General features: G+C 43.2%; 1 protein-coding gene across 1 annotated transcript in view; it reads right to left on the reverse strand.

Moving 5' to 3' along the window:
• Window positions 1-21,433, reverse strand: part of UNC80 (unc-80 homolog, NALCN channel complex subunit) — a 134,154-nt gene that overhangs the window by 37,385 nt on the left and 75,336 nt on the right. Inside the window, exons 30-44 of the mRNA XM_021398329.1 lie at window positions 20,236-20,433; window positions 18,385-18,492; window positions 17,504-17,642; window positions 11,211-11,392; window positions 10,741-10,872; window positions 10,044-10,230; window positions 9,353-9,484; window positions 8,868-9,011; window positions 7,314-7,414; window positions 6,381-6,467; window positions 5,395-5,578; window positions 4,630-4,724; window positions 3,634-3,723; window positions 3,172-3,273; window positions 639-819 (exon numbers count right to left, since the gene is read on the reverse strand). Coding sequence (XP_021254004.1) covers window positions 639-819; window positions 3,172-3,273; window positions 3,634-3,723; window positions 4,630-4,724; window positions 5,395-5,578; window positions 6,381-6,467; window positions 7,314-7,414; window positions 8,868-9,011; window positions 9,353-9,484; window positions 10,044-10,230; window positions 10,741-10,872; window positions 11,211-11,392; window positions 17,504-17,642; window positions 18,385-18,492; window positions 20,236-20,433 — 2,062 coding nt within the window. The remainder of the gene's footprint in view (window positions 1-638; window positions 820-3,171; window positions 3,274-3,633; window positions 3,724-4,629; window positions 4,725-5,394; window positions 5,579-6,380; window positions 6,468-7,313; window positions 7,415-8,867; window positions 9,012-9,352; window positions 9,485-10,043; window positions 10,231-10,740; window positions 10,873-11,210; window positions 11,393-17,503; window positions 17,643-18,384; window positions 18,493-20,235; window positions 20,434-21,433) is intronic.

Raw genomic sequence — 21,433 nt, forward strand, 5'->3', positions numbered from 1 at the left:
AAGCTTCCAGTGTAGCTACAAGCCTTTGTTTCTAAGGCAAATGAAGTGCCTCACATTGTCATGGTTTTATGATTTTCGGTTATTGGTATTCCACATCATAACATCATGTAGTGAATGTACCTGGTTCTCAGAAGAGGACTACTACATTCCCCACGGCACTTTGCTCCTCTGTTACCATTTTCCAGCCGGAGGGAAAAGATAGAAGCTCGCAGTATAAAAACTTGCAGATCACGAGACCTCGTCCCTTTTTCCGCCATCTCTCGTCTTGGCAGCACCTCGCTCTCCAGCCGTCTTATCGTCGGTAGTAGAGTAAGGCCTACCTTGATTTTGGGACATTCTCTCTCTCTGTATTGGATTTATCAGCTTAAATTGTAATTATATTGTATTATAGTGTGTTGTTTGGCATTCCGATATCTTATTTAGTAAATTAGTTTGTTTCTCCTCAGATTGTTGCCGCTGTTCTTTGCTCTCAGGGCCATCTCCTTGCCCTTTCCCCTTTTTGCTTTTCCTGGGGCGGGAGCCCGTGGGTGTCCCGTCCCCTTTGTCACGGAGCCGGGCCGAACGCCCGTAAACCGTTGACACACATAAACCTTCTGAGCCCTATACAACCACCAGAGAAAGCCATCAGAAGTCCATACCTTGGGGATCACTGAAGAGTGAGAACTCAGCATCAATGGCATTTCGGGGAAATGAAGGCAAACGGAGGAGGTCTTCCTGAAGCATTGATACGTGTGACTGCTTGTGGGCAGTAGGGATTTTCTGTGTCAGTGATATGAGGAACAACACCCGGCCCACCTCTTCTAGTTTACGGGTGAACACCTGAAAAAGAGACAGGAATCAGAATCAGACAAATCAAAAAGCTCTTGTATATGCGTATATACGCTTTTCTAGATTAGCTTCCACAGCCTTCCCTGATGGGAGAGATGTAGCACTCACTGTAAACAGGAATTTGATGAAATTCAGAGTGCAAGTACTATGCCCTTCTGCAGAATTTGTATGACTAGTGTATGTTAACTCCATTCAGCATAGAGAGATTGTGTTTGTAAACAGGTTTTAACTTTTTCCATTCCAGTGTTGTAGAGGACCACGAGTGACCGTCAAACACTTTGCAAACCTGCAACACAGTCTTTTGTAGATCAGTGTAAATTTTGCCTGTGTGAGCCCCAACGTGATCAGAGGCAAAACAACTCCAAGCTGAAAGCCACAAAGTTGCAGTTATTCTCTGCAAGGTCTTAAACAATAAGCAACATTATGTTGGGATGACTATCTTCCTTCTGGATTGAGGCCGGAACTTGTCTAGTATTGCAAGTGCATGTAGGGTTCCAAAAGAAAAGTAATCACAATACAAGGCAGATCAAATTCTCAGCTACTGTAAACTAGCGAAGTCCTGCTGATTTTGATGATGAATTCTGGTTTACATCAGCTGAGAAACTGAGTTCCATTCTACCAGCCTCCTTTGAACTTCTGAGAGGTAGGACTAGTAAGGCAGCTACTTTATTTTGATTTTAATAGCAACCATAAGGCAGATCTGTGCTCAGCAGTGGAAGCAACTGCCTTTGGAAGCAGTTGCAAGAGAGCTTTCAGCTGCTGGGTTGAAGCCAAAACTTAAGAGCACGTGGCTTAACATGGGACAAAGCTCAGCTTCCCACATCCTGCAGTCACTATGACTTTGCTCTTAACTGCACTCATTCTAGAATGGAGTGTTCAACAGTACAACTTCTGCATGGATTGCTGTCTGGTAGACAGACTCCACAGTGCTGTTTTCTTTCCCGGAGCTAGATGTTGTCCAGCACCTTGCTGCACGACTACAGAGAGGCTGGCACATGCTTGATACAAGTTTTACCTTGGAAATATGTTGGCTTCCAAGTCCTCTAAGTAGAAAAATATGGAATGTAGAATAATGCCCTGAGAAATCTGGACAGACCATTCTAATGTTTTGGGGTCACATAGGGCATAGAAAACTCAATTATTTGACATATGGAACACAACTTCTAGAACCACAGCAAGAATAATTTGTGGCAGTGAAGCAACCAAAACAATTCCAAGTCATTTTCAAATTTTTATAGAGTTTCTACTGATGGATGCAGCACATGAGATATTTCCCTATTCTGTACTATACACACATGAGATGGCATTAACTAAGTTGGCCATTAGTTTAGCAGCTAGTTTCTCTAAAGCAACTTCCCAGTTGATTATTATAATGATTCCTGGTGATATTTTCCTGTCTGCATGCTCTCATTGCCAGGGACACAGCTACAGCAGCTGCTTTGTGGCTAGAATTATAAAACCATTAAAACTTTTAACAGTTTAACTACAAATTCCCCTTCCTTTTTATTTCCTGGTTACTATCATCCTTTGCAGAGACAGCTAGAACAACTTTTCCCTAAGTATTCAGATATATACTACTGAGAAAACTTTGCTTTTGTAGGCAAAAAGCGCATGAGGCTTTCCACAGGTGGAATGAACTCAATACTGCTGTCTTGCTGTCTACGGAAATGATACTCTCAGGAGGCTGCAGCACATTAAAAGCACTGCCCTGTCCTCTAGTTCCTGTAGAGAGCTCCTGGGAGCAGCAGAGCATTAGCAGGATCTGACAGATTATCAGGTCATGAGGCTGTAAAATGGGGAAGACAGTGCCCTTCCGAGGGTGGAGATTCCCCTGAGGAAACAGTTGCTCCTTGAATGTCACTAGTGGTGGCTGTGCTAAAAGACTAGTGTCTGAGAGCAAGACAAGAAGGAGAAACAAGGAACATTCTTTACAGTGAGAGGACAGCCAGCAAGGTAGAACAGATAGTGTCTGCTCCACAGCCAAATGCACTCATGAAGAAAAGTTTCTGAAAGAGCCAGAGGTCATGTTTAAGAAAGCAATAAGCATCTTTTAAAGCTGAGTCAACTGAAGTTGTTCTGGCCAAGCGTAGGAGAATGCAAAATGATTCACCTAAAAGAAGCTGGCTGGAGAGAGGGGGAAGGAATTCACATTCATATTCTTTGGCTTTTCTTAAAATATCATACAGCTGTCAAATGGCACCAAGACTGATTTCACACCAACTGCTGCTTCTCCAGCAGAGCTCTCTATCTGCATGCAGTATGAGTGGAGGCCTTTAAAGGGAAAGGAAAGGTTTATTTACAGGAGTTGTTTATGGGCAGAGGTGTTTACCGACAGTAAGATACCTGCTTCTGAATGAGCTCTTGACCCTTTTCTGGATGCATCTGCACCAGGTTGAGCTGGGGAGAAACTGACCTCCGGAAAGGATAAATATCACGAACATAGGTCTGCCAGGAAAGAAAACAGTGAAGTGAATTTTAAACAAATGCAATTGCAACAGAGATGTTCATTAGAACTGAATATAAGGCCCCTTCATTCTTTCTGAAGATTTTGGGCAGGGCGTAAACAGAAAAGGAATTTGCTCTCCCTGTTTTCTGGGAAAACTGGACATTAATGACTTAACTTCTGTCACTTTACTCTTTTGTCAGACTCCAATATTTTACCACACACAAATAAATACCAGAGATGTGGTGCCCACAGGTCAGAATTCTGCTTATGGGCTGCCTTGTTCCCCTTCAGATAACCCCGATGTTTATAAGGGATGAGATGTAAAGAACCAAGTTATCTGTACCTGACCTTTGCCTTACCTTGTTGTAATGAATAAGATTCCATCGCTTATCCATTAAAAAGTAATGAGAAGACTGTGTTTCAGGTATGTTAAAAAACTCCAGACACTCCTGAAGAGGAAGAAAGAGAAACTTTCTGTTACGTGTTAGCTGTCTTGTATAAACACCTCAATTACCAAAAAGAAGAATATCCAGCTAATAATGTATAAAGGCATAAACCTCAATGTCTCCGTCATGCTTGTAGGCTCTGTGACTCTTTTGGCCCTAATTCTTAGTCCTTTTTTTTTAATCATAAAGTACATTAATATGTTCACGACAATCAAGGCATACTGGTATCACAGTCCTGAAGACTGATGTTATTTATTTTGAGGTCTTCATACTGCATGTATTTGTCTGGTCATATTACCTATATGGGTATTGTAACTTCTGTTTACATGCTACGTTTTTATCAAGTTTTAGAGATAGGTGATGTACAGAGACACTACAGTTCAGACCCTTTAAAGCACTGAAGTGCATGATTCCCATTAAAACTTAATGTTGTTGGACAAACCAGAGGTTTCCACAAGTCTTTTTCTTATGTAGCTCAGTTAAGGACATCCAGGAAATATTTGGCAAAAAAAGGAACTGACCTCACATCTCCTAAATCTAACATATCATCATGGCTACCAAATTATCATTTATACTCTTTCTGATCCTAATCATTCTCCTTAGTGTTGATAAAATAAAACACTTCAGTGACTTCTGTATTTATCCAAGGGATAACAAGCTGCAACGTATTCAAATGTACTTGCATTGGAGGGGTTTTGGCTGGCTGTGTGGTCAGCACATTTCTATTACCCTTCAGTATGGGATTCTGTTTTCATGCAACCAAGATTTCCTTATATGGAGACAGAAATTCTTGTCACAGCAAACCTGACACTAAAACAGGAAGATCAGGCAGACTGGATTGCTGGCACCCAGGTATAGCAAGTAAAAAAACGATTAAACAGTTTGTTCAGTTCAAAAACTCACTCCTACCTTCAGAAGAGCCTCAAACTGTGTATCTTCATGGACTGGTAACTGAGTTGGTATGTCACACTCATTCTGTCCATGCACAACAAGGGTCTTTGTGCCTAAAGGAAGAAAAGCAGTTGCATTCTCCCTGGCTCCTTTAATTAACTCAATTTCAAAAGACTGCCATGTAGGAAAAGTAACAGTTAAAATTAATTCCTGGGCAGACAGACAATGCCAGTCCTGCCTGGAATCCATTATGTGGTGATCGCATAGGCTCGCATTTCTACAGTTAATAAGAAATTGATCTGTTCCTAAAATAGGGAGCTGGCAATTTTAGCAGCAACAGACAACTCTGGGAAAGGAAGAGGCCTAAAAACTTGAATATGTTTTTCACCAAGAAATTTCTTGGTGACTGACTCATGAAGTCCTAAGCTCACAGCACACTGTTCTGAGGCTCTCACAAGACTTAAATGAGAGGTTACGTCAAATCAAACTGAGTCTGAATGGCACAGTCTTACAATAATCATCCTGCCAGTCTTTCACAGCTCAATTGGCATAAAGCTCTGAGTTGAAAAGACTGTTCTCATTCATTTTGTTTGCTTCTTTCCGAGCTCTTAAAGTAGCTTTCTGAATCTCAAGGAATTAGACGTGGAATTTACTGACTGAATCCTCAACTCAAGCAAAACTGACTTATGCAGCCACACAGAGCGAGTCTAATGCAGTACTGACATACCTATTTTTTGGTAGGAACACGTGAACTTGGAAATGAAAGAGACTCATTTCTTATACCTGGCATTGAGGCAGTCACCAGCAGTTTCACTTCACACTGTTCCTTCTTCATAGTCTGTTTGAGATCCTTGAAAAAAAGGCCTTCGACATAACCCACCACTTCCCAAAGGAAGGTTAGTGTGGCAGAAATGGCATCCATGCCCCATTCACATGGAGTGCGTACAAAATACATGATCAGTCCTACCTGCAAGTAGTAAGTTAGAGGGGTATAAGATTATACACACACTAACTGTGTAGGACACTGTATAAACACAGAATAAGAACATGGCTCTTCTATCATTCCTCCCTCAGAGGAAGAACTCTAAATTAAACTTACATCTTGAAAGTTTATACATACTACAGAGCAATTTGCCTCTACTATTCTTTCTTTTCTTATAGAGTATGAGGAGTGGAGGAAAAAGAGCAATTGCAGCCCAGTCTTAAAAGCCATTATGAATGAGGAAAATGGAGAACTTCTCCATTATAAGACTCCATGTACCTTCTGCTCTGATGTGCTGCCATGCAGGCACCTGACAAACACTGGAAGGCTCCTGGAGTAGTATATATCTTGTCTGTTTTTTCTTCACTTAATTGAAAGAATTCCAACAAATGCATTTTCTATAACTATAAAAGAAGCTTCTAGCTTATTCCATTCATGACCATTCACAACCAAAGCACTTTATGAATGAAAATTAAGTAAAATAATCAATGGTTTCTGGCTCTGTGATCCTCCCATTGGTCTACAATTCATCATTTGTGACTCAACTCAGAAATTCAGGACAGTGATTGGAGGGGTTTAATAAAAAGCTAAAGATTCTTTTTCCTCTCCCTTTAAGGAATGAAAGGCTGGCATAAGTAATTTGCATCGACAGCCAGAAGCAGATATGACCTATAAATGAATAGATACAGACCGTTTATTTCCTTGCAGATTGTGGCATTAACTTCTTAAGACGCATACAGACAGAGGTAAGATTATGCACTGCACAGTTGACCCCCAAGCTACTTACCAAGTAATTAAAGAGGATATGAGATGTCTGCGCAGGAAAGTCACCAATATTCAACAAAAGCTTCCTTAACATATACATTAGCTCATCCTGGAAAAAGAGAAAATGCTTTTTCTTTCCATCACAAAATAGAAAATGGATTTCTCCCTTTTCTCTTCCTCAGCTTTGTTAATTTCCATTTTTTTTATCCCTTTGTTCAGCTCTGTCTGTTGGTGCGTGAAATGGAACTCTCTGCTTGTCACTGCTCTTATATTTCCCAAAATAAGACCCAGGGCACAGCACCCAGGCCAACGTCTGCCTTTTTCATCAGAGAAAGGACAATATTGTCATTTCTCCTGATGGTAGTATCCTGTTTCTGCACTCCTCTCCCTATGATTATACTAACTCTTGCTTATTACAACAGATGGTTACCTAGTTAATTTTGCAGAGACACTGTGAAATCTAGCACAGCTCAACTCAGTAGTTGTGGTTGCTGGGTAGGAGATGGGGGAAGAATCTAACTTTCCTCTTCCTCTAGAAGCTGCTTTCTTTAAGGCAGACTAATAAATTTCTTAAGGTGGGAAGGGAGAGATAAGGGAGTTTCAGTCAGCCAAGGACAGGCAGACTGAGAGACAATGCGACCCCCACCTTTGAGAGAAAACGGAACAGGGTGGCATGGATGGAGGTAATATCTTTGATAGAAAGGGTTGTGCTTCACTAAGCATCTGTTCAAGGCTAAACTTATAACAAGCCACATCCTTAGTGGTGGTAAATGAGCTGCGTCCCATTTACATCAGTGAACAGAAATTGAAGCCAAATGATGATACAGCCTAAAAGATTTTGAGCTACATTATAACAGCAAATGTTCTTCTCCAGTCACTGCCCACAGACGGATTCTTCTTACAGCTGTGCTCTCCTGCTCTAAGCAATACATAAATTCACTAGAGAGAAGTTTACCTGTCGGTTGCTTATTGTGAGCTTCTCCAGGAAATGGCGCAGAACTGTAGAGGGATCTTCAATTAAGCAGTTCCACAGGACCTGCTGAGCAACAGCACTCACTGTAAAAAAGAAAACATAGTCAGAACTCTATCCCTTGGAAAAGCTTTGAAATGGTGCACTTAAACACAAATGCTCGTAACCTACTAAAATTGTCATTTTTGTACTAAAACACACAGGAGTTACTTTGAAGCACTAGGACTCCTGCTCGCCAGTGCAGACATTTCAAGCAATAATGACAAGTCTTCCCTAGGTTTTGGTGACAGGAGAGGAAGCACTTTACCACTGTAATCAGGGAAATAACTGTTTGGATTCACAACTCCAGATAAGCAAACATGCCAATTAAAAAAATATATACATATTTTGATCATACATGGAAACTGCACTTCATGGTGACTCACTGAGTGACTTTATCTGGTATTAATGGACAATATCAGATAGTCAGCAGGGGATTGTGTTGATTATCAACTCCCCAAAGTGTAATTAATGGTAATCCTGTGAAGATTAACAACAGCAGAGAATTACTCCTTGTTTTGTTTTTTAGTACTCATTTCTTGATCATAGAATAACACAGTATTTCAATGACTGGCTATACTCACTGAAAACTGAAAAAAAAAGTGTCATAAAGTTATGTGTGCAATCAGCTAACATTATGACTGATGAAGAAGGAAGGACAAAAGCCCACCACCTCTAATCATTTAAGAGAAAGAAATACAGAAGAACCTATTATTACTTTACAAATAAATCACAGACCATTAAGGAAATATTAGAGCTGTGTATAATTGGCTTTCTATTTGTCATCGGATCAAAGAAATATTGGTGAGAATAGATCTCAGGAGGTCTCTAGTTCAAACTCTGCTCGGAGCAGGACTGTCACCAAGCATCATGTTATGTCAGCTGCGGTTTTGTCTAGCCAAGACTTAATAACTGCTGTGGATGGAGATGGACGGAGATTCCATGGAGACTGCTCCGTGCCCCTGGTAGATAGTTTATTTTCTACTTTGCATCTTGAACCTCCCAAGTTGCAGCCTATATAGCAGTGTTCCTCTAGCTACTTGTTTCCTTTTTGTAGCACAAAACAAGCCCAGCTTCACAATCAGTTTTCACAGAACACCTGTTTTAGGTCTCTCACTGTTCTGGTACCTCCTCCCACTAGATTCCTTCCAGCTTCTCAACATCTTTGTTAAATTGGGGGCTTTTTAGGGCCCCAAAAATTCCAACAAACCGTCAAGATCTAACAACAAAGGAAAAAAAGTAGAGTACACTTCTGTTGCTCATCCATTTGTGAATAGTTTGTGAGAATTAGTTACTCATAAGGTTTGTAACAAATGTACACGTTCATGACAGTATATAGCACATACCACTTCTAGGAAAAATGAACTGTGAGAAAATACAAGGTTGTATTACACCTCTTTCACTCTAGTTATGGCACCAAACAAATGTAAACATTTTAAGTGCTGACAGGTTCTGCCACGCCTAATCAAGAGTGACTTGAAGTGTAATCTAGGTCAGTACCAGCTACTCCATCCTCCCGGACTTCTCCGTCTTCCATTAAATGGACAATGGGGAGCACTGCTGCACAGATGCATGCTGGAAACACAGCTTGAGGTGGCTGTGGCACATGATGGTTTGGAGTATGCTCTGTAGTATGTTCTTCATCTGTAGTACAAAGAAGATTAGAAGGTGAGTGTTTGTGAATGAGTTGTGACATTGTACAGGCAGGTTAGATAGACATTTGTGTTAGGTGCTTTATAAACAGAAAAAAATGGCACGCTGTCTGATCACTATGCACGCACAACAGGCTTACTACTGTCTCCAAGAAGAAACTGAGCCTCCAGTCAACTTCCTGACCAAGAATTTTAACTAGCTTATTATAAATTGGTTCAAGCCTGGGAGTACATTCAGCAAAAAAAAAAAATAATGCCATCAGCTTTATTTATTAACAGGATTCCAGTGAATAAAATTCTAGGAAAGGATACTCCACAGTGAATTCAACCTACCTTCTGCACTGACTGCTGACCGCACTGACCATACAGAGCCACGACGGAAAGAATAGTTCCTATGAGATGTACTGGAGGTGCAGGAAGGACTCACAGAGAGACGGCGGGAGGCCAGGTTGGCAACTTCTTCTACTGACAAAGAGAATGGGAAATGTCAGTCCAAATCCATCTGACAGACTTTAGGGACCTTTCTAAAGGAGAGCACTTGCAACCAAATCGGAACATTGAAAATTCAAGTCAGGCAACACACAGAACAATTTAAGATCTATAAAGATCAGCTAAGTACTTTACTCATGCTTTGGGAACCAGCTAAGTGTTGATCCATAAGAGTGTCTGATGACTTGGTGAGTCATATTTTAACTGAGGTGGCTATATACTTCTCTTCATGTACATCCTATTACCCATCTTGGTTGGTGGTTCTTAGTTTTTTTCTAAGAATTGTGAATTCTGCTCACATATCTCCCAAGACATGTATAGATCCAGCAGTTGCTCACCACCATTCTAGAGATATTAAACTGATTCAGTGCTAGTACTTGTCCACTCTCCAAGGTGGTGAGCATGCCAAAGAAAGGACTTTCCTACTACTTCTAACAATTGCTTTTCTTGGACATCACATCCCTAAGAAGTGCTGTATGTTGGTGGCAGGTGCTCTCAAGTTTCCTGGAAGGCAGTTTCTGGCCCTGGGGCACACCTTCTTCTTCCTGCTCCGAGCTTGGTGTGCAGGTTGGCTCATAGCAGGCCTCCTGAGTGATGGGGATAGCAGTGATGAGACTGGCTTCCCGACCTAAGCGTTTCTTCTCTTCCTCCTGCTGCAGGTTCTTTAGGATGTGCTCTGCTCGCTGATGGGAACGAGACACTGCTCTGGCTGAAAATGACTTCTGTTAGGAAGAAGAGAGAAGAAACATAATCTGACACTGTTAGTTACAATACACGCATTCTGTGTGTTCTACCAGGGTCCTTGATGACATTCAGCAATTCAGTTTGTAAACACAAATCAAACTCGAACTAGCTGAACAGAGATGCACCAGGAGCTACGTCTATAATAAGCCTCCTTCTTCTGAGACACCATGCAAAACAGCACAGAAAACTGTAAGACAATGTGAGTGAACTTGTCCTTTGGAGAGATAGCAACTGTGCTCCTAAGATCTGAGTTACTTCTCTCAAGGGTGTATGATGTACAGTACAGTATCTCCTTGATCAAACAGACAGAAACATCTTATGTTCATGTAGAATATTTTCTGCCCTACATGGATAATGTACTGACTAGATCTTCCCCAGCTGAGCATAACAAGAAAACTTAAGAATTTAGTCCACATCTTTTGGCTTCAGCTTTCCCCAGGCCCTTACTTCGAAACTGCAATGCTCACTCTCACAGCATCTTTGCTTACCGACTGGTCTTCATTTATAGGATCTTGCACACTCCCACTGCACTGAGGGACCCAGGGAGGATCAAACATTGGTACAGAGGGCATCCCCAGGACAGGAGAAGGCAAAGTGAAGTTTATACTTGGAGGAGGGATCTAAATAAAACCACGAAAGACATCTTGTTACAGCATACTAATATTAATGCCCGTAGTGCTAAGTGCTAATTAAAGGGTATCTCACTATAACATAAGACCACATTGACAGATTTCTTTCTTTATCTGGTGTTTTTCTTGACCCCACTATGTGTTCCCCAGCATACTCTTCCCATTTTATACAGGAGCTGTATATATCATCTATCATTCTAGTGTGACTGAGATGACCATTTTTTTTTCTAAACAGATTTTGAGGCAATTTTATGCTAGCATGTCACAACACATCTATCCTACAAGACAAGCCACAAATGATAACACCATGTTTCATGTGTTCTATCTACCTTAAAGATCTGTTGAGCTCCTTCTTCCATCCTTGGCCAGACTTGATACCGAAACCTCCAGAGTGTGTGAAATTTGAGAATGGCATTCAGTCTTTGCACTGTCTCCGGGTGATGAAATTCAGACATCAGCATGTCAGAAACAGCCTCTGGCACTTTCACAGCACATAGCAGGAACATGGCAGCTGCAGGGAGAGAACATCTGATCATCTGTTTCCCTTACTAATGTGTTTACTTGGCAGGAAAAACTGCAGCTGTACAAACCCCAATCAGAAAGAAACCCTGATTCCAAAAATGAGATCAGCAGTCCACTAAGCTTAGCAAAACTTGTACTGCACCATGAAACAAAGTGTCTACGATCTATTTTTTGGAGTCACACAGTATTATGCGTAATGCTTGTAAAAAGCTCTGTCAAGCCTACATTTAAAACAAAACACAGTTCTGCCCTTCTCACTAACATCTCAGTCATGACTGATACAAAATAAGCAGCATCTCTTAAAGTAAAAGGACTAAGTTTGGCTTTCTAAAGTTTCACTTCCAGCTGCTTTCTGTGATGATTAGTAAAAGCACATTTAACAGCTCAGCCTTTCCCTCAGAGCAGGAGCTAGTGGCTCAGTAGAAGACTCACATGTCAATTTTCACGGAATAGAAACAAAAAGAAAGCTTCTTACATAACTGCAATGGTTACAATCTGCCTCCAAGAGAAAATAGTATTGCTACGTATTGGGAGACAAAGAGCAAGATCACAATGGAAGACATCAAAATAGAAGTTGAGGTGGCCCACGGTTGTTTCATTAGAGCATATTTGAATATAAACAGACAGAACAACTGCAGCCCTGTGGAGGCCAATTAATTTAGGTGTGAATCCAAGGGGCACTGAGCAGGAAGGAAGAGAAGTGTTGCTGTGGGTGGCTGGTGGGTGTAAGTACTCACAGCTTCTTTGACCAGCAGCTGACCAAAGATCACTGGAGATAATTTCTCTAGATTTGGTAGTAATTCTTCCACAGTAGAAAAAGGACAATTACCATCTTGTTCACCTCAACACTTACTTAGAAGGTGCCAGGCATGAGAGCTATGGAAGGCAATCTGAACACGTGCAGAAAAACGAGGCTCATCTTTGGCTGCTTAGGTACTGCCTTGCAACGCAGAGGCTTCCAGCTCTGCTACAACATCCTGCTTCAAATCTGTAGAGCCCTTCCTACTTCACCAGCTAAGAGAACATTCCTACTCTTTGGTGTTTTAACAGCATCGATATCAAATCTGATTCAAAATCGTGAGGTCACACTGAAAGATTTCCAAATCCCCAAAAAAGAAATACAGCCTTGGAAGGGGTCAGTAGATGGTGCTGTTGCACACCAACATAGGACTTCCTTTTAACCGCTTGTGGATAGCATCATTGGGAGTGTTGAGGTTTGACCTTGATTGAATGTAAATCATGCCAGGGCTGAAATCACTCGATACTAAACAGCTACTAGTATCTCAAATGGATTTCAATCCTCTCTTGAGGAAGACGAAGATGAAGAAGATGTATCTAACAGGCTGCACTGGAGGAGCAGCCAGATAGCACTCCTCAGAAAGAGGAGCCTTAGTAAGGTTTTGATAAAGAAAAAACAGTAGTCAAAATTATTTTCCTAGAAAGCAGCCTGGAGGGGGAAAAAGGAGTGCAGCCTCAGGCAGCTTGCTTCTCTTCGTTATTTTGCTCCTCTCTCTTCCTGTCTGGACATTTGGTTCAGTGCACTGGGTTATCATAGTGAGGTGCTGGTAGCACGGGGGCTACAAGGCGGCTTCTGTGAGAAAAGACCAGGGGCCACCCCCACATTGGACACAGCCATTTCCACATGGCTCAAAGATGCGTCTACAGCTGCTGGCCAAAGCTGAACCAATGAACTGGTTATCCCTCTGTGTTAATGTGTTCAAGAAAGGGTAAAAAATGCTGTGCAGCAGCTACAAGAGAGATGAGTGAGAAAAACATTAGAAAAACAAGCCTGCAGACACCAAGGTCAGTGAAGAAGGAAGGGAGGAGGTGCTCCAGGTACTGGAGAAGATCCTCTGCAACCCATGGAGAAGACCATGGTGACACATGCTGTCCTCCTGCAGCCCATGGCATACCACATCAGAGCAGATATACACTTTGTAGATCATGGAGGACCCCACACTGCAGCAGATGGATACATGCTAAAAGAAACTGCAGCCCATGGGGAGCCCACACAAGAACAGCATCCTACAAGGACATGCAGCCTGTGGAGAGGAGCCCATGATGGAGCAGGTATTCTGGCAGGAACTGCAGCCCATGGGGGAGTTGTGCTGGAGCAGCCCATTCCTAAAGGAATGCAGCCTATGGTACAGACCCATTCTGGAGCAGTTCCTAAACTGCAGCCCATGGCAAGGGCCCTTGCTGGAATAGTTCACGAAGGACTATATCCCACAGGAGGGACCCAATGCTGGAGTAGGGGAAGAGGGTGAGAAGGAAGGAGCAGCAAAGGGTTATGAACTTACTGAGCTCCATTCCTCATCCCCCTGCACCATTCATGGAGTAGGAGGATGCAGAAAAGTCATGAGTGAAGCTGAGCTTGGAAGGAAGATGGAAATAGAAGGTGGTTTTATTTTCTTTTTATCCTACTCTGTTATTAATTGGCAATGAAGTAAAGGGGGGTGGGGGTGAAACCAGGGTCACTAGTAAGGACCCTGTATGTAATGAGCCAGTGCTTCTGGGAGGGGCTTGTGCTAGTAAGATCCCACAGTCTTGTGGGAGGAATGAGGAGGACAACACACCCTTTTGTAGGAAGAACACAAGGGATGATGTGAGGTTGGTGGCTTTGATAACACGTGAGCATGGACAAGATGGTATTGGGGCTTTAGGAAGCAGTGGGGGAGAACTTCAGATTTCTTCTGGAAGTTTGAGGGATGGCCCCTCTAGAAAGGTAGTGTGCCGGAAAGCCCAGCTGAAGTGCCTTTACACTAATGCTCACAGCATGGGAAATAAGCAGGAGGAACTGGAAACCGTGATGTGCTTGGAAAATTATGATCTGGTTGCTATCACGGAAACGTGGTGGGACGAATCCCACGATTGGAATACTCTGATTGAGGGCTACAGGCTCTTCAGAAGGGATAGACAGGGCAGGAAGGGAGGGGGAGTTGCCCTCTACGTTAGGAAGTGGATTAGATTGTGAAGAGCTGTGTCTGAGTAACAGCCATGACCAGGTTGAGAGCTTATGGGTTAAAATCAGCGATCGGTCCAGTAAAGGAGATCTAGTGGTTGGGGTCTGTTACAGGCCACCTGATCAGTGGGAGCCTGTGGATGAGGCCTTCTTGCTCCAGCTGCAGGAGGTGTCGCGTTTGCGGGCTCTTGTCCTGATGGGGGATTTCAACCACCCGGATATCTGCTGGGATAGTGGAAAGGCGGGCGGCAGACAGTCCAGCAGATTCCTGGAGTCTGTTGACGATAACTTCCTTGTCCAGGTATTAGATGGACTGACCCGAGGTGAAGCCTTACTGGACCCGGTGCTCACCAACGTGGAGGAGAGCATTAGAGGGGTTAAGATTGGAGGCAGCCTGGACTGTAGTGATCATGCCCTGGTGGAGTTTGTGATCTGGAGGAATGCAGGCCTGGCAAAGAGTAAAGTCAGGACCCTGAACTTCAGGAGAGCAAAATTCCGGCTGCTCAATGAACTGCTGGGTGGGATCCCCTGGGAAACTGTCCTTAAGGGCGTAAGAACAGAGCAGAGCTGGCAGCTCTTTAAGGACACCCTCCTGAGAGCCCAAGAGCTCTCCATTCCCCAGCAAAAGAAATCGAGCAGAGGAGGCGGGCAACCGGGATGGCTGAGCAAGGACCTGCAGCTTAAACTGAGGGAAAAGAGAGAAATGTATGCAAAGTGGAAGCAGGGTTGTGTAGCCTGGGAGGAATACAGGGCTGTTGTCCGCATGTGTAGAGATAGGATCAGGAAAGCCAAGGTGCAGGTAGAGCTGAACTTGGCTAGGGATGTGAAAAATAACAAGAAGGGGTTCTACAGGTACATAGGCAGGAGAAGACAAGTCAAGGAGAGTGTTCCCCCTCTGGTAAATGAGGATGGAGAATTGGCTTCCTCAGACATGGAAAAAGCTGAGGTGCTCAATAAGTGCTTTGCCTCGGTGTTCACTGGTGGTCAGGCTCCCCGTGTCTGCCAGGACCCTGAACCTCGAGGTGTGGGTGAGAGGAGCGGATTCTGTCCCACTGTAACAGTGGAACAAGTTCGAGACCTCCTCATGAAACTGAATGTGTGGAAGTCCATGGGGCCGGATGACATCCATCCCAGGGTTCTGAGAGAGACAGCTGATGTGGTTGCCGAGCCGCTCTCCATCATATTTGAAAAATCATGGCTGTCCGGTGAAGTCCCCAGTGACTGGAGAAAGGGAGAAAGGATGACCCGGAGAACTACAGGCCGGTGAGCCTCACCTCTGTGACTGGGAAGATTATGGAGGAGATCCTCCTAGAAGACATGTTAAGGCACATACGTGGCAAGGAGGTGATCTGAGACAGCCAGCAAGGCTTCACCAAGAGCAGATCTTGCCTGACCAATCTGGTGGCCTTCTACAATGAAGTGATGGCGTCGGTGGATGGGAGGAGGGTGATGGATGTCATCTACCTGGACTTCTCCAAAGCCTTTGACAGGGTCCCTCATCACATCCTTCTCTCTAAATTGGAGAGGTATGGATTTGAAGGATGGACTGTTCGGTGGGTTAAGAACTGGTTGGCTGGTCACAGCCAAAGGGTTGTGATCAATGGTTCTACGTCAGGGTGGAGACCGGTCACAAGTGGTGTCCCCCAAGGCTCAGTCCTGGGACCGGTGCTCTTCAATGTCTTTATCAATGACATAGACGATGGAATCAAGTGCACCCTCAGCAAGTTTGCAGATGACACCAAGCTGAGCGGTGCAGTCGACACACTGGAAGGCTGGACAAGTGGGCCCACGAGAACCTAATGAGGTTCAACAAGGCCAAGTGCAGGGTGCTGCACTTGGGCCAGGGCAATCCCAGTATTTATACAACCTGGGGGAAGAAGTACTTGAAAGCAGCCCTGCGGAGAGGGACTTGGGGGTTCTGGTGGACGAGAAGCTGGACACGAGCCAGCAGTGTGCGCTGGCAGCCCGGAGGGCCAACTATGTTCTGGACTGCATTAAAAGAGGAGTGGTCAGCAGGGAGAGGGAGGTGGTGGTCCCCCTCTACTCGGCTCTTGTGAGGCCCCATCTGGAGTACTGCGTCCAGGCCTGGGGCCCCCAGCACAAGAAGGACGTGGAGCTCTTGGAACGAGTGCAGAGGAGGGCGACCAAGATGATCAGAGGGCTGGAGCACCTCTCCTATGAAGAAAGGTTAATGGAACTGGGCTTGTTTAGTTTGGAGAAGAGAAGGCTCCGGGGAGACCTCATTGTGGCCTTCCAATACTTGAAGGGAGCGTATAAACAGGAGGGGGATTGATTGTTTGTGAGGGTGGATAGCGACAGGACAAGGGGGAATGGTTTTAAGCTGAGACAGGGGAGATTTAGGTTAGATATTAGAAGGAAGTTTTTCACACAGAGGGTGGTGACGCACTGGAACAGGTTGCCCAGGGAGGTTGTGGATGCCCCGTCCCTGGAGGCGTTCAAGGCCAGACTGGACGTGGCTCTGGGCAGCCTGGCCTAGTGGTTGGCGACCCTGCACTTGGCAGGGGGGTTGAGACTCGATGATCTTTGAGGTCTTTTTCAACCCAAGCCATTCTATGATTCTATGATTCTATGAAATTAATTTTCCCTAAGTTAAGTCTGTTTTGCCTGTGACAGGTTAGCAATCTCTCTGTCCTTATTTTGACCTTCATTTTTTCCTTCTTATTTTCTCCCCGTCTTGCTGAGGAGTGAGAGAGTGGCTTGGTGGACACCTGAGTCACTGAAAAGGACTGCGGAGGGTTCACCTTGCCAAGATAGAAACAGTCTAACAGAAGAAAAACAAAGGCAACATACCAAATACTTAAGTAAACTCTGGACTGATTATACTGCTGTATTTCCTCTGCATAGAAACTCTGCTAAACACAAATTACCAGTTTGGTTTTTCTCTGATTGTTGGCCATAAACAGGGCTGTGCAGATTGTCTTCCTTGATCTTCTAGTCACCTCCTTTGCATAGAGCACAAAAGCACAAGAAGGTCTACGAAAACCAAACCAAACAGCTCTCAAGAAACCCTTGATGTCATTAAGACCTCCTCCACTAGAGAGCTAACTTGCATGGCCTTGTAACCTGCTGTGAGTCCAGCTGTCTGGCTAGCTACACTGACTGGTTTTGTTCCCTTACCTGCTGCCCCAGCCATGTGCTCATCCACACTAAGCAGGAGCTCCCATGCTGCAGGCTGGATGTCCCCATACATTTCCTCTGTGAGGACAGGAGCTGCCTTGATTAGCAGTGACAAAGGTGCAGGGGAGAGGCTCATTACCTGTAAAAATATTTAAAAATACAAGTGTCATGCCTTACAGCTGAGCTGTGCCATCTATCTTCAGTGAATACAGTCAAATTTTAAAAAATTACCCTAGTTTTGGATAGCATTTTATCTGGCTGATAGCTTCTAGTTTCAGCCATTTCTGATAATGTTCCATAGAAGAACATTGCTTTCAACCTACACTAAATCAGCAGTGTTGCAAGCTAGGTCTGAGTCTGTTGCTAGTCACTTAGGTCACCAAAACATGGATAAAGAGGGCAAAAGGAAAGGAAAACTCTTCCAATATGCTGCACAAACAGTGATGCATATCCATTAAAATTTCATAGACAACCAAGAATATTCCAATGCTTCTTCAAGAATATCAAACAAGAAAGAACAAAGGAAACTTCCTGTACACTGACAGGTTGCATTTAAATGTATTTGTGGTTTTTCTTTAATTTTTTGTGTGTCCTCAGTCTCAATGCATTTATCCCTTTTGGAAGCCATGGATGTTGATTAACATTTAATGGACTTACATCTTTAAAGCACTCTTTGCCAGAGGGCTCCCCTAAGAGGCTTAAATTTAGCATTACTCAGCTGGTGAAAACATGCAGGGTTGAACTAACCCATACACAAGAACAACAGTTCTTTCCATCCCATGGGCTTAAAGACCCATACACATTTTCCTTCTTGTTGCAGCCTGACGCATCATCTGTGTAACAACCTCCCCAACCAGTACATGGCCTGGCCTAGTCAGTACCTGGTGCCTAATGTATTTTAACATTCCAGAGTCTTTCTTTCCTTCCAAGTTGATATCAATCACTCTCTTTTTAAGAGAAGGAGTTCTGAGGCATGACTTGTCTGAGCACTGAAAAGGAAAAAAGAAAAAAGAAGAAAGAGGAGTTCTCATTTTGACTTCCTGAAGTTCGGAAAGGGAGATCATGTACAAGAAGAATTTCCATACACTAGAAGGTCCCCAGTACCAGAGGTGCAGCACAAAGCCTTTTCCTGTGCTAGCAACAGGCCTAGTATCAGTGAGATGATATATCTCATCCCATTTTCTTCTCTTTTTAACATTGCTTTTCCCAATAAAAGCTTAAAGAAGAAGGCAATAAATCAAATGCGGACTGTGAATGTGTCACGTGTACTCTTTACAGGTGATGCTCAGTATTTTAAGCAGATAAGAGGTACAAAAGCCTCAGCTTTCCCAAAAATTCCCATCTGAAGTGTTTGCTGTGTACAACACCTATTCCGTTCTCAGCTACATTTACCATCTGCAGAAAGCATGTGACAACTCATTTTAAGATTCGAGCTCATGCCTGCCTAAGTGTTGTCTCTAGAAGATTGCCAATGATAATGAAAGGCCTGTTCATGTTCATTGTTCACTATACCAAGGACTTTCCCAGAATGCTGTTTCCACAGGTTTTCTCCTCAAGCTGATTAAAACAGAATCTCTCATTTTTCAGGGGACTCACAAGCCCCATGATTAAATACGTGTCATACTGCTTTGCAATTTGAAATTGGAGATGAAACAATACACAGCATTGCACAGTATCCTTTTGCTACCTTTCATGAACACTGCCAGCTGCTCATCTTATGCCTGCCTTCTGTGGAGGAACCAATTGCCTCTCTTTCTTAATATCTAATTTATACACTGCTTTTCTATGCCAGAGGAAACATATGGGAGTTATTCTTTCCAGGAAAGCAGAATCATTACCTCATTTCATCTGCCTGTGCTTTGTTCCACAAAAATACCCTTCTAGCTTGACAGGAAACAAACAATCCGCTGGTTGATAAAGAAACATCCAAAATTATTCTCATAGTCCTTCATTTTCCACTTAACGTAGATGTTAGCCTCTTTACCCAACTAAAATCTTGATGAGAGTTTCACAAACGGTTTTGCTTTCACTGTTACTCCTAACCAGTAGGATGACTCCACCATTACAAATATTCAGAAGAATTGTCTGTCTTTTGTGGTCAAGGCTATAAAAGTATTTACCAGACACTGACTTTATTCATTTGGTACCTCTGTGGGTATTTTGCTGAATGAACAAATATATTTCCACTGAAGTTAAAGGCACTGCTCATACGCCTAAACAGGCACAATCTTGTTTGACTATCTTACAGAGATGATCATTAAAAGCACCTCACTAAAGAGACTGTAATATTATAAAGACCAATGCATATAATTGTTGGAAAAGAGCTGGGATCTCAGACCTAAAAGAAAGAAATTATGCAAGATTTTACAAGAATTCCAAGAATGATTCTTATTAACAGACAAGAACGAACAGGAAAAAAAGGAAGGAGAATCCAGGGGCTGATAAGTAGATCTCATAAAAGAACACTACAATTAGGGTCAGGCTATAGGCATTTAAACACCCTTATCAGCAACCACGATTCTTCCGAACAAAACAGTTTACATTCCTTCCATAATGCTAAATGACTTAATAACTTTTTAAAGAAGGACTGTGTTTAGGAAAGTGCTGTGTTCAGTTTCTCATGAAAGAACACTGTTTGAATACATTATGCAGTCCTTGAATGTACTTATGCCTTGCCCAGAAAACAAAACAAAACAGAACATAAAAACATTATACTTTTTCCATTTACTCACTTCTTTTTGCTTTTTGCCTCTTGCCACACTGTTCAACGTGCTGTTTTCTCGAAGAGAGTCCACTGTGTCTCCATACAGGAGTTTGATGGCACGGACAAGGCGAGCACAGGACCGGCTATGATGGAGGTAGCAGTGTGGGTGACAGTAGTCAATGTGAGTACATATGAAACTTTGCTGATTGCATAATAGGATCATAACCTTGAAAGGAGTAAAAAAGGACAGTTACCTATAGAGTTATGCTGTATAGCATATGCAGCCAGTGATGAGGGCAGCAAACTGACATTCACAGCCCAGCTGGCAAGGCAAGAAGCTCACCATAGCTTTTTGAAAAGGTAAGCCTATCTGTGCTGATCTGCAAGTAGTTTATGAACTGGCTAGGCACAGCTAAATAAACACTGGTGTTAACAAAGCAGACAAAGGAAGAGAGCTGCTGTAGATGCGTCTGTTTGGCTGGTGGCAAGGTTAAGGTTGAGGAAAACAGTAATCTCTCAGTTCACAGAAAAGCTGTTCTATCACCAGTCTGAGACGAAGACTTAGACTGGAAATTGTTAACTACTCGATCACCATCAAAGCTGCAAACTCACCAGGTTCAGGGGTTAGTTTCCTTCAAGGAAAGGGAAACAAAATGTCTCAATACACTTTCAAGTAGTAATTAGCTCTGCCAGCTAGCTCTGCCAGCGGTTATGTGGTATGCTTGCCTCGCTGTGCTTGGGTAGCCCATCCAGTCTAGCTTTATGTTAGCTGGCTCAGCTACTACTTCTAGTAGTGATGCCATACGGCAGCAGAGAGCTGCAAAACCTAAGAAACAGAGTATATATTTGGGCGTTTTGCTCTACTAAGCTCTGTTTTGCTGCAACAACACAGATATTAGTCTCTGAACTAATTAATTAAAAGCAACCTTGGGTAAGTCTGCACTTCAAGGACTGCTCTCTAGATGTACCTCAGAGGATTCACTCCTGGAGGAACTGAGTTCTGTCCAGCAGCAGTTTGTACACAGGTCTTCATGTCACAGACAAAATTAGACAGTTTGTAGTATTCTGAGGAAAACACTGGGGCATCTGCAAACCGTTCACATTGTAGGTCATAACCGGCCTTTATGAGCCCTTCTCTTCACTGTACAATCTAGTGTGAAAATATCCAAAACTACCAGGAGGCTACCCACACTTTCCATGCGTTTAATATCTCTGAGGCTGCAGTC

The sequence above is a fragment of the Numida meleagris genome, chromosome 5 (assembly GCF_002078875.1).
Source record: "Numida meleagris isolate 19003 breed g44 Domestic line chromosome 5, NumMel1.0, whole genome shotgun sequence".
Lineage (NCBI taxonomy): Eukaryota > Metazoa > Chordata > Aves > Galliformes > Numididae > Numida > Numida meleagris.